Here is a 13827-nt window from a genome sequence, read left to right on the forward strand (position 1 = left end):
AACAGCAGCTGTATACATTCTTTTTATTCCTGCATATTTGTATAAAGTGCAATACTGAAGAGTGATTTTTTTTCTGATTAGAAAACATGCTACAAAAATTTTGTTGGTGTTGTTTGAGGCGCTGGAACATTTCCATACATTTCAGATGGAAAAGACGATTTGACAGGCGAGTGCTTTAAGTTACGAGCATGGTCACAGAACAAATTCAACTTGTAAATCAAGGCACCACTGTATACTGAAATGTGGTCATATAATATCCTGTAATATGCGTTTTGGTTGTGTCTATGAGAGTGTTTCAATAGTGTTCATGAGAAAAATAACCACAATAATAATAATAATAATAATAAAATCAGTAGTGCGTGTTTCAGTAGTGTGTGTGGAAGTTTCAGTTGTGTGTATGTGAGAACATTTCAGTAGAGGATGTGAGCAAAAAAAAATAAAAAGTCATTGGTGTGTGTCTGAGCGGTAGTCCGAATTATGTCCCTGATGACCCCCTACACATTTAATCCACAAATTCTCATTATATGTAATATCACAGTGAAACTTTTAAACAATTACATCATGTTAAAGAATTTGGCCCCGGTTACAGTAAATGGTGTTGCAGGAGTTCCGGGACATCTGACTGGCAGATTATTTGGGATTATTCCACATGAGCCTGCCTGTCTGGAGGCAGAGGTGCCCCCCCGCCCCCCGTCCCCTTATCTCCCTGTGTCTGCTCCACAAATGTTGTGTCATCATCGACCATGATGCCAAAACAATAACACAGTATTAACCTTATTGTAACACACTTCCACGGTACTCTTTTTTGTAAGGCAAGTCAACAAGCCTTGATTGTTAACGGATGGGACGTCAGTCTCTTATTCCCTCAATGATTAATAACAAGCCTTCTTTCTACTAAAGCCAATTTTACCTTCCAAAGGAGGCTAATCATAGGTTTTGACACTCAAACTATGCTATTCGTTCCCATTACATTATGCCAAGAAAGAGTCTAATATTTTATACTTTTGTTTAATGCCGTAAGTGTGGCACAATAATTGCAACTGCAATAAGAAATAATTGTTAAAGGTCCCATATTTGGGCTATTTAGACCTCCGTAGATTGACTCTCTAAAATGGATTTAGTATAAAAACTTTGGTTTTGTCATCGTGTCCAGAAAAGGCTCCTCTGACAGTTACTTCTGTTTGACCCAGATTTGTGTGTGCTTAGTCCGTATTTGGCTAAGACCACCCCCTTTCCTCTGATTGGTTGCCTCCATGTAGAAGGCCCAACCCTCACTACTTGTGAGAGCAAATGTTTGTTATGTTGGCAGCGCTGGCTCGGAGCGGAGAGGGAGGCGGAGATCTTCGCTAGTGATGTAGATAAGCTCTCTTGGGAGAAAAACGTCTGGAACTCAGGAATATGTGGACTCAGGAATGCATGGATGATTTTAATTCATATTTCACATGTTTACTGAGGCGCCATAAAGACAATATTACATCCCAAATACAAGAAAATGTTGGTTTGGTAAAATATGGGACTTTTAAAGAAGACAGTTCCCAAGTGTCTTAGTAACATGTCTGTGACATTCTTTTGTCAGGATACCCAAAGGATCAAAAGTTACTCATTACATCCCCTATATTCAGAGGTGGCGGAACCAGGGGGGCATTGTCCCCCCCCCCCACACCCACGCACACACTTTTTAGCCTGCCTTTGATGCACCCCTTTGCTCCTTTTATCATGTATTTTTTCAGAGCCCTTATTTATTGCACTGGGTGGTGCCGATCTGAGCATATGTAGTTTTTGAGCATGGTTGCCCTCTTTGTTGGAAGTGCATATGCTTAAAGCCAAAGATCCATGTGATTTCTCCAAGTTAATCAGCAGAGACAGATCATCATGATAAAGGAAGTTATGATGGAGGAAAAGTATATTGCAAAAAGCTCTCTCTCTTGCATTGGAGATCTGAACAAGGAAGCAAATGGAGGATTTCCCAGATTGACAGTCATCCATTCACAGGTTTGTGGCAAGACGAAAGGCTTTTATCAGTGTTAAAACAATGAACCATCTTTATTTGCCTTTCTGCGGACGCACATGACTTAGTCATCTTTTTAAGATTTTAGCAATATCACGCCACCCTCAAGACTAGCTTATTATCTTGAAAAAAAAAAAGACAATTATTTGCAGACACAGGATAACCTGCATTTAGTGCAGATGAATTCCTTGTATACAGAATGATTTTAGAATTATAAAAACGTATTTGAATTTCGACACAGTAACAGGCAGACAAGCAGCACTAAAAACATACAGTACAGTATACTGTATGTTTGGTTAATCAAGTGTAACTAATCGGTGACTGGTCTAAATCCTCCAGTGTTGACGCATGCTAAGGAGCTGCGATTGAGCAGCTAAAGCCTGTTTACTGACGCACGCCACTGACGGCTTATCACGGCTCGCACAAATAAAACACTTACACTTCATCAGTGCTACTTCACTCCCACAATCATGTTTCTACATACCATTACATCTTAGGTACACCTGCACTAGATCCAATAGAAGACCTATATTGAACATTTTGTCCACTCTTGTGTTTTATTACAACCTATTTTAATATCTATTATATACTCAGTAGGGTCATGGGTAAAATGGAGCTTATCCCAGCTGGTTGCCAGCCAATAACGTGGAAAATGTAGACAAATAACCATTCACACTCACACTTACAGACAATTCATTCCTAATAATTAACCAAACATGCATTGTTTTTTTTTTTTTTTTTTTAGCATTTGGTAGGAAGGCGGAGAACATGCAAACTCCATCCAGGAGGGTCCGAGCAAAAATTTGAGCCAACGATTAGTTGACTGTGACTCAGTCTGTGACTAACCAATATAGTTTACCGCGCCGCCCAAAATTTTGTTACAATAGGCACAATTTCAAATACAGCCCTTGTAATCAAATCAATCATCTAAATTGTTCCATCTGTGTGAGTCATTTTTGATGATGATTAACTTGTCCAAGTGTACGTAATGAAGTCAGTGTACTCATTTTTGCGTTCATTTATCTCACTCAAAAATATTTTTTAAAATGATAGTCAAAACTTTACATATACAGAAAATAAGGAATGAATGAAACTCGGAAATCAAGGCATCACTGTACATCTAATTTATTTTATTAAATCATTGGCTAATTTATTATAATTTCATCAATTAGAAATAATGCAATTAAGAACAAGAACAACACACACATTTCTAACTTTTTTTTTTTTGAAACCCCACTATGAATGACCTGGTCCTTCTGCTCATTTAAAAAAGAATCAAATCAAATCAAAAGTGGCCGTTGAGCACAAACGTTTGCTTCGGTGTCCAAACTACAGCCTGGGGGTCATTTGCGTCCATTTTTAGCGGCCGGCGGCATATACCTAAAATAACATTTGTTTCGGTGTGGGTGTTGAAAAAGTGGTAGGTGGGGGTTGTTACACCCGCATCCTCATGAGTGCCACGCCCCTGTCGACTATGACAACTACTAAAAATAATAATTGGTTTTATGTAGATTTTTTTAGATATGCAAAGAAATTGTTTACAACTACAACAGTAACAGAAAAAATCTCTTTTAATAATACTAATAATACTGTTTCAGAAGCAAATATTTTTTTCCTATTTCTGCTCTTTGTCAAGGTCTGATTTGTGAACATATCACATTCATAATCAATTATGATTCTTAATTAAACACTCCTTTTCATTTTATTACAGATTGTGAAATGTTTTGGTTCTGAATATGGAGAACTGCTCAGGGCAGGGGCAGATCTATTTTAGAGGGAAACAGGACTGCGGACCACCCCAAAATCATGAAAAACCCAAAATTATTTTCCTAATCACCTTTCACAGAAAGCTGTGGTGATGCTGCAGTTTCTTAAATAACTGTAATACATAATTGCTTGATGGATTGGTTTTAGCCCGTATACTACATCATGACCCCACTTACTAGTTTGGAGATTATTTTCGTACATTCATAAACCTTAAAAAAACAACTAAAATAATCACATCTTATACAGCATGTGAATAACATCTACAAGGGTTACAATTATGTGGAAATGGATATATCGTGTACATTTAAGTGCCAAACGATTAAATCATACGTCCATGTGTTGGTCGATCTGGGCAGGTGGCACAGTCAGGGGAGCGTTGGGGAAGCGGATGGCCTCGCTGTTCCGCCTCATGTAAGCGTGGCCGCTGATGGGGTACCACATCTCCATGAAGGTCAAGGGGCCCACGGTGATGGCGCAGCGGCCCAGCACCTTGAAGCCCATCTTGTGGTAGAAGGAGACCAGGAAGTCCTCGCACATGAGCACGGCCCGCCGCACGGTGGGCAGGCAGCGCAAGTACTGCAGGTAGCGCCACATCAGGATGGGACCTTTGCCCTGCTGCCTGAAGGTGCGATGGACTGCCAGCACGTGGATGTGCACGGTGGAGCCGCGTGGCTTGTGGAGGGTGAGGGCCTCCTGTGGAATACAGCCACTGGGTACGGAAAGTTTTCAGACCCCCTTAAATTTTTCACTATTTGTTATATTGCAGCCATAATCATTTAAGTTATTTTTTTCCTCATTAATGTACACACAGCACCCCATATTGACAGGAACAAAATGTAATTGTTGGAATTTTTCCTGATTTATTCAAAAGAAAAACTGAAATATCACACAGCCATAAGTATTCAGACCACTTCTTCTGATCATCCTTAAAAATGTTCTACATCTTCATTGGAGTCCAGCTGTGTTTGATTATACTGATTGTACTTCAATAGGAAAGTCTATATAAGACCTTACAGCTCACAGTGCATGTCAGAGCAAATGAGAATCATGAGGTAAAAGGAACTGCCTGAAGAGTTAAGAGACAGAATTGTGGCAAGGCACAGATCTGGCCAAGGTTACAAAAAAATTTCTGCTGCACTTAAGGTTGACGTTTGGGACGATCAGAACCCTTCCTAGAGCTGGCCGTCTGGCCAAACTGAGCAATTGGGGGAGAAGAGCCTTGGTGAGAGAGCTAAAGAAGAACCCAAAGATCACTGTGGCTGAGCTCCAGAGATGCAGTCGGGAGATGGGAGAAGGTTCTAGAAAGTCAACCATCACTGCAGCCCTCCACCACTAGGGGCTTTATGGCAGAAGCCTCTCCTCAGTGCAAGATACATGAAAGCCTGCACGGAGTTTGCTAAAAAAAAACAAAACCTGAAGGGTTCCAAGATGCTGAGAAATAAGATTCTCTGGTCTAATGAGACCAAAATAGAACTTTTTGGCCTTAATTCTAATTGGTGTGTGTGGAGAAAACCAGGCACTGCTCATCACCTGTCCAATATACTCCCAACAGTGAAGCATGGTGGTGGCAGCATCATGCTGTGGGGGTGTTTTTCAGCTGCAGGGACAGGGAGACTGGTTGCAATAAAAGAAAAGATGAATGTGGCCAAGGACAGGGATATACTGGACGAAAACCTTCTCCAGAGTGCTCAGAACCTCAGACTGGGCCGAAGGTTCACCTTCAAAAAAGAAAATGATCCTTAACTCAGAGCTAAAATACCCAAGTAGTGGCTTCAGAACAACTGCGTGACTGTTTTTGAATGGCCCAGCCAGAGCCCTGACTTAAACCCAATTGAGCGTCTCTGGAAAGACCTGAAAATGGCTGCTCACCAACGTTCACCATCCAACCTGACAGAACTGGAAAGGATCTGCAAGGAGGAATGGCAGATGATCCCCAAATCCAGGTGTGAAAAACTTGCATCATTCCCAAAAAGACTCATGGCTGTATTAGCTCAAAAGGGTGCTTCTACTAAATGCTGAGCAAACACTTATGGCTGTGTTATTTCAGTTTTTTTTTTAATAAATCTGCAAAAATTTCAATAATTCGTTTTTTCCCCTGTCAATATGGGGTGCCGTGTGCACATAAATGTGGGGAGAAAAAATGAACTTAAATTATTTTAGCAAATGACTGCAATATAAAAAAGAGTGAAAAATGTAAGGGGGTCTGAATACTTTCCGTACCCAATGTACATTATATTTTCAGTGGCTATAAAAAGTCTACACACTCCTTTTCAAATGCATGTTTTTTGTGATTTAAAAATTGAGACCATTTCAAAGCTTTTTTTTTTTCAACATTAATGTTACCAATAACTTGTAGAACTCCATTTAAAGAATATTGTAGAGAAGGAAAGTAAAAATAAACAGCTTGCACTGTTTAAGCAGTACACTATAAGCAGTGTACACCTGCTTATAACTGGGAATGTGGCTGTGTTAGGAATTGACCTCTGATTAACCCCAAATGAAGTTCAGCTCTTCGAGTAGGGTTTTTGAAGACAGGGGAAATGGCTAATTGGGTCCAATTTGGACACTTTCACTGAGGGGTGTACTCACTTTTGTTGTCACTATTTTGGACATTAATGGCTGAGTTGTTAGATTATTTTGAAGGGACGGTAAATGTACACTGTTATGCAAGCTGTACACTGCCTACTTTACATTGCAGCATAGTGACATTTCTTCCATGTTGTCAATGAAAAGATAAAATCATTAGGGCCTGCCCGATATGGATTTTTTTTCAGGTTGATGCTGATTCCAATATTTGGCAGACTAAAATTCTGATAATCGATTTATTAACTTAAAATATATCTAATGTATTAAAAAACATTTTTTGGTCCCCTAAAGCTTACAACAATAAAGATAAGAATTACAGGCAGAACCTTTGACTGTTTTATAATACTATGTCCTTTAACATTTGTTTAATTATATAAGAGAAAAATCGGCCAAAATTGATTGACTGATTTTTGGCCAATTTTTGCTGATTTGGTTTTTGGAATGTTTGTTTTAATGTAATTATCCTTGTCTACTGTTGTAATGTGTAGAAATGTAAAAAAAATAAAATAAAATTAAGTCTGGCCCTAATAATTTATAATACAAAATAACAAATAATACAAAAAAAAACATAAATTCATTTTGATCCTCAAAGTTCTATGCAAAATAACGTGTTTGATGTTTGCAAATGTATTAGCAATTACAAAAATAAATAAATAAATTCACAGCCTTTGCTCCATATAATCTTTGGCCAGTTTCACCCATTCCTCTCTGCAGCATCTCTCTCAAGAAATCACATGTACACACAAACCTTTTCCAAGTTGTCATTATACGGTGTTGTGAGTAGAATTTTGAGGGGGAAAAAATGCATTAATTCCATTTTGGAATGAGGCTGTAGCAAAACAAAATATGTAAAATGTGAAGCGCTGTGACTACTTTCCGGATGCATTCATACGTTCACTCATTCACTCCAAGCGGAGAATTAAACCTGCAGCCCTTCAGTCACAATCCACATTCCTGACTATTCATCCACAAATGGCTTACAGTGGTGAGGCGATCACGGTCCCACAGCGATCCGATGATGAAGGCCACCAGCCGGCCTTCCTCGAACCAACCCATGGAAAATTCTGGACACAGAGTGAGGAAGTGACGCACCTCGTCCAGGTGCAGCGGACACTCGCCTGACACCGAGATGAACGCTGGCGTCACAACACACACACACAATTTTTACTGGAGTACATTACAAGACTTCACACAGACGTTATCTATTATTATTTCATTAAGCATGTAGTATGTATGTAGATAGTCAATTTTTACTTTGTTATCATTTCTTACCATTTTACAGTAGGGGTAAAACTATAAATGGGTTATAAATAGTTTAATAATAAACCTTTTGTAAATCAGGAATACATTGTAATAAAGAACTTACAGCATTTTTCAATAGTAAGTGTTAAGTCACTAATCTATTGGGTTAAACCTTAACTATAGCCCCAGAAAATGATTGGGGCACATACATCGCCCCCAGCCTCCCCCTGCCATTTTTGATTTTCTGCAAATAAACGCTCTAAATGACAACATTTTTATTTGAAATTTGTCAGTTACGTTGTTATGAGTCTTTTGTGTAGTGCTTTTCCTCACTAGGTCCATGGGTGAGCTGGAGACAACCCCAAGTGACGTTTGGGTGGGTGGCGGGGGTACACCCTGGACTGGTCACCAGCTAAGCGCCAGCATTTGTGAGGTCACACACTGATGTTAGATTAGAAAAGGGGACACTATCCATATTTGGTTACTTGAAGTCAAAATAGACACCACATGCTTCACAAGCCAATCAGTAAAAACATTCCGATATATCGATATTTCAGCAAAAATTATGTTGATTTAGATAACAGTAAAAACATGATTGGAATGAGTAATAATAAATTTGTCAGGTTTAAAATTACTGCGATTGGCTGGCAACCAGTTCAGGGTGTACCCCGCCTCCTGCCCAATGATAGCTGGGATAGGCTCCAGCACGCCCGCGACCCTAGTGAGGAGAAGCGGCTCAGAAAATGGATGGATGGGTTTAAAATTAGTATTTTTTTTTAAAAGTAGTTTTACTAGTGGCCTATAGTAGATTTATAAGAGCAGCATGTTATTTAAAAAAACAAAAACATCTTTCATGTTAAGTCACCAATTTTCATTTGATTGACTAGTAGAAATCACAATATGGAACATACACCTTCTGATGCAGGCAAACATGCATCCTCGTACACCCGAAATGTTGAATGACTTTTTTTCAAGTCAATCAACTGAAAAGGAGTTGAAAGGACAAAATGGTGATGTGTTACCTTCTCGCTCGATCTCAAACACGCTGATGGCATCCTGCGTGTTGAGAGGTCTGACTTCGCTGGCGGGAAGCGTGTGTCTCCTCTGGATGCCAGGCGACACCGACAACGACTGCATGGGCTTAACGGAGGGCTGAGCGACCACTGAGGACATCACACTCTTGAACACCTGTTGGCCCGCCTCCAAATGCCCTTCTGCTGCGCCGGGCCCTACGTGGACCGAGCAGACGGACTTTTGACATTTTAAAGGACGGCTGTGAGTCAGCGTCTCATTTGCGTTTCAATATTTGGCGCCAGGTCGAAGTCCTCAGCTGCTTGCGGCCTTTAGTCGAAGCCCATAATTTATTTGTACGCACATGGATGCCATTTGGGTTTTGTCTGTGCAAGGGATATAATCATCCGACATATTCATTAACATCCACTCACTGGAGGCCCACGTGAGCCACTAAAAGCAGCTGTTTATGGTTTGGAACCCAATTTAAGACAAGTATGAATTTCACAAGAGTACATTTTTACTTTTGTACTTAATTACGTTTGTACATTTCAGTCTGCACTTTTTTTTTTTTTTTTAACTTTTACTTAAGTACATGAGTTCCCTGGCGGTTTTAGAGGAGGCAGGGGGGCCAGTGCCCCATAACATGTGCCTGGAGCGTCCTGTGGGCCCCCCTCCAGTTACAACGCAGTACTGTAGTAAGATTTGTGTTACATTGCGTCAGTGTAATAGGCGCATCACATACTGACTTGTAATACTTTAGCCCCTGGTCAGGCTTTAGAAAACAATGAAAGAATGTACTGAATATAATACAAAATACCATGAATCAATACAATTACTACATACCATGAATAAATCAGACAATTCAGGATGCGTGTGTTACCATTTTTTTTTTAGACGTGTCTTCTTCATAAGTACGGAGTGTGAGTGCTATTGCCACATTGTATTTTATTTCACTAATATTAACTCTCTCTTCGACATAATCTAAGAGAAAAATTCAACAACATTAACCAATAAAAATATGACATTCTCGGTGGAGGTAATAATGGGCACTTACTTGTGAGGTTTGTTTAGGATCTTCAGGTGGAGCAGTTGTCCTTGTCTGTCTGCCTCCCACTCTAGCATATGCACCTCCCTCGTTATTATGGAGTGATTATTACTATGAGTCACATGATGGAGGATTACAGAAGTTGTTTCCACAACTCGACGCATTAATAAACACGTTATCTCCTCTGTGGCAGTACGCCTTGACAAACTGGAAAATGTGTAGTTTAGTGACAGCAGCCAAAAAGCAGGATTGAGTCTTTCAAATTGATGATGTTGATGGCTATTTTCACCAGGGGATTCATGTTTAATGGCACCTGGTGTTTGCAGCAAATGTACTACAAACTTAGAACTAGGCAATCATATTAGTATTTTCAGACTTTTTGTATTATACAACAGTGTTTCTCAACCTTTATTGAGCCAAGGCACATATTTTGCAAATCTCATGGCATACCACTGAACAAAAATGCCACAAAAAGTATATATTGACTGAAAAAATGATCTATCATCAAATCATCTAAATTTACTTCCAAATTTGAGTGAAAAATGGGCCTGTTTCATTGAACACAAAGCTGATATGACGCTAACCCATGCTATTCAACCTGAATAGTAAAACTCCGCGAGTAATTGACGACCAACTAAAAGGTTTGTAATTGCCTGTAGATGCCACAAGAAGTCGGCAAAGGACTATTTTTTTATTAGACAAGGCTGTGGCCTGACAAAATGTAGCTCCTCATTGATGATCGCTCACATACGGCACACTATGGTTGAGAATCACTGATATACAAAAGCAGATAATAAAAATGGCTGATGTCGACATGTCTTTTAAGTCTTAAAAGGTATAAAAATTCTCAATAAGAAAAAATTCCTAGCAACCATCTAGCCATATTCCCACGACCTCACAAACAATATACCAAAACCAAACTACACCAGCGTTTTCTCTAAAATATAATTAATTACATGTTATTAAAATACATCTTCACAAAATGATGCACCTGTGAACAGTAAACGTGGCATAAATGTATTTGAAGAGAGTGGTACAAGGCACAGAAGATGAACGCAAGATAATTGCAATATATGGGAGACAGACAGTGTTCAATCTCTACTTTCATACACAAGCAAAGCATCCTTGTAAAGGGCTGGAAAAACACTACTCATCTAAAATAACTTATGTATCTCAAATGTACGCTCTGGGGCTTGGGGATGAGATGACTGTAGACTCTACTCAATGATGCCCAACAGGACAAATAAGGCAATGTTTGTTGGGAAAAGAGAATGTTGGGCTTCCAACCGCTGGTGTCTTTAATACAACATGCTAAGATGCATGGGATATTGAAATGTGCTTATACTCAAGAAGCTGATAAGAGTTCCTTATTTGAAACTGGAGGTGAAAAGTTAAGGCTTGTTGCCATTTATTCCTGCTGGGGGGTCGGTGTCTCATTGGCGTTGTTGTCTGTGACCTTGTTTTCCAGCTCGTCATCAGACAGGAGGTCCAAGGATGATCCCTCTACCGGCAACTGACGTCTGCCTGAGCGACTGGAGGAAAAACTGATGGGGCCACCGCGCCTACAACAGCAACAGGAGCAAAGTTTCAGATATTAAAGTAACAATATTTAATTCTCACCACACACTCAGAAATATGATATGTACCTTAGTAACCCATGAATGGTTGGTAAATATTGTATCAATAGATGAAAACAGTACATATCAACAATGGACCAACTATCCAACCTACCAAAACCATACCAACCGACTTAACTTCCAACAGCAACCTACCTGTACAGTACCTACCAGTAGTACTGCACCTATCAACATACGTATAGTACTTACCTACTGTATGTGCTTCTGATTTTGCAAAGAAGGACAGAGATGAGCCACAAAAGTTTTGAAACAAAGATTTCCAGACTGATGAGACCAAGATTAACCTCTACCAAAGTGATGGAAAGGCCAAAGTATGGAAAAAGAACGGATCTGCTTATGATCCAAAACACACAAGCATGTGAAGCATGGTGGAGGTAATGTCATGGCTACTCTTTATTGATGTCACTCATGATGGTAGCAGCAGAATAAATTCTGAAGTCTACAAAACCATTTTGCGGCACGGTGGTGGACTGCTTAGAGTGTCTGCCTCACAGTTCTGAGGACCCGGGTTCAATCCCCGGCCCCGCCTGTGTGGAGTTTGCATGTTCTCCCCGTGCCTGCGTGGGTTTTCTCCGGGCACTCCGGTTTCCTTCCACATCCCAAAAACATGCATGCTAGGTTAATTGAAGTCTCTAAATTGCTGTAGGTGTGAATGTGAGTGCGAATGGTTGGTTGTTTATTTGTGCCCTGTGATTGGCTGGCAACCAGTTCAGGGTGTACACCACCTCCTGCCCGATGTTAGCTGGGATAGGCTCCAGCACGCCCGCGACCCTAGTGAGGAGAAGCGGCTTGGAAAATGGATGGATGGATGGATGGACAAAACCATTTTGTCTGGCAATTTACAGAAAAATGCATCCAAACTAATCGGGAGAAGCTTCATCATGCAAGAAGACAATGACTCAAAACACACTGCCAACATAACAAAGGACTTCATCAGGGGGAAAAAGTGGAAGGTCTTAGACTGACCAAGTCAATCACCGGACCTTAACGCAATAGAGCATGCATTTTACGTCCTGAAGAGGAGACTGAAGGGAGAAACCCACAGGAACAAACAAGAACTGAATGGGGCTGCAGTAAAGGCAAGGAAAAGCATTTCTAATGAAGAATGCAACAGTCTGGTGAAGTCAATGGGTCGCAGGCTTGATGCAGTTATTGCAAGTAAGGGTTATGCCACCAAATATTTAATTTAATAATGTCTGTTCCAATACTTTTCCTCACTTGAAAAGTGGGTGGCTTCAAACAAAAGGTGCTCTATGCTGGGTTGTTCAACACATCTAGATGTAAATACCATGAAACAAAAGCTGGACTTCTGAACTTTTGCCCCATATTCATTGTTTGATCTGAAACCCAAATGTCTTCAGTATATAACAAAAACAAAGGAATTGACCTTGCCGTTTCACTACCTTTTGAGGGGACTGTAACTTCCCACACTAAGCCCTTACAGTACATACCGACCAAGGTACCTGCCTACAAAAATTAAACACCAAAAGCACATACTGTACAATACCTGCCTACCTAATTGATATATATATCAACTACGTATGTTGTATATTGCCAACCCATTCTTAAGCCCTAGAGTTTAATATTATGTTAGTCCACCTTTTACAGCTATTGCAGCTTAACTTTTCTCGGAAGACTCTCCGCAAGGTTTAGGAGTGTTTTTATGGGACATTTTTACCATTATTCCAGAAGTGCATTTGTGAGGTCACACACTGATGTTAGATTAGAAGGCCTGGCTCTCAGTCGCCACTCAAACTCATCCAAAAGTTGTTCTATCAGGTTGAGGCCAGGACTGTCATCTATCAAATGAGTTTCAAATTCTCCGTTGGTCTGCTGAAGCGTTCAACGTTCCTTTCACTGGAACTAAGGGGCCATTATTTTGGCTCACAAAGTTGGGAACTTGGATTTGTCCAAAATATTGGCCCCTCAGTTGCAGGGAAAGGAACTGTGAATGCTTCAACATACCAACAGATCAAAGACAATTCCATGCTCTTATCTTTGTGGGAACAGTTTGGGGATTTGTCCCTTCTTGCTCCAATATGACTGTGCACCAGTGCATAAAGCAAGGTACAGTGCATACTGTAAACGCAGTGATAAGAGTTTGGTGTAGAGGAACTTGAGTGGCTTGCACAGAGTCCTGACCACAACCGGATGGAACACCTTTGGGTTGAATTAGAGCAGAGACTGGGACTCATCACCAGGCCTTCTCATTCAACAATGGTGTGTAACGCACATACAGTATGCACTTCTAGAAGAATGGTAAAAAATTCCCATTAACACACCCCCCAACCTTGTGGAGAGCCATCCAAGAAGAGTTGAAACTGAAGGTGCAAAGGGTGGACGTCTTATTAAACCCTATGGCTTAAGAATGGGATGTCACCGAAGTTCATCTGTGAGTCAAGGCAGGTGAGCCAATACTATTAATTCTACCTACCTACCAGCCTTCCCACACTGTCTATTAGCAGTAGCTGCCTACCTTCTTACAGTACTTACGTAAAAACTTGAGTTCCCAACTTCATACAAACAGT

At 40.3% G+C, this 13827-nt stretch overlaps 2 protein-coding genes across 4 annotated transcripts in view; both read right to left on the bottom strand.

Moving 5' to 3' along the window:
- Positions 1-3117: 3117 nt before the first annotated feature.
- LOC133466295 (serotonin N-acetyltransferase-like) lies at positions 3118-10199 on the bottom strand. Of its 2 annotated transcripts, XM_061749851.1 has the most exons (4): positions 9672-10199; positions 8626-8832; positions 7343-7497; positions 3118-4468 (listed from the first exon to the last, which is right to left on the bottom strand). In XM_061749851.1, the coding sequence occupies exons 2-4, from the start codon at positions 8774-8776 to the stop codon at positions 4100-4102; spliced, it is 675 nt and encodes a 224-aa protein (XP_061605835.1). In that variant the 5' UTR covers positions 8777-8832; positions 9672-10199; the 3' UTR covers positions 3118-4099. The 2 variants fall into 2 exon arrangements, with proteins under 2 accessions (XP_061605835.1, XP_061605836.1); XM_061749852.1 differs by lacking the exon at positions 9672-10199 and having other exon boundaries at positions 3118-4484; positions 8626-8795.
- A 459-nt stretch (positions 10200-10658) lies between these two features.
- LOC133466293 (myosin-10) overlaps positions 10659-13827 on the bottom strand; it is a 74936-nt gene continuing 71767 nt past the window's right edge. For both annotated transcript variants that reach the window (XM_061749849.1, XM_061749848.1), the window contains one exon: positions 10659-11224. In XM_061749849.1, the coding sequence (XP_061605833.1) occupies positions 11071-11224 (154 nt within the window). In that variant the 3' untranslated portion in view covers positions 10659-11070. The remainder of the gene's footprint in view (positions 11225-13827) is intronic.

Source organism: Phyllopteryx taeniolatus, chromosome 16 (assembly GCF_024500385.1).
Source record: "Phyllopteryx taeniolatus isolate TA_2022b chromosome 16, UOR_Ptae_1.2, whole genome shotgun sequence".
Taxonomy (NCBI): domain Eukaryota; kingdom Metazoa; phylum Chordata; class Actinopteri; order Syngnathiformes; family Syngnathidae; genus Phyllopteryx; species Phyllopteryx taeniolatus.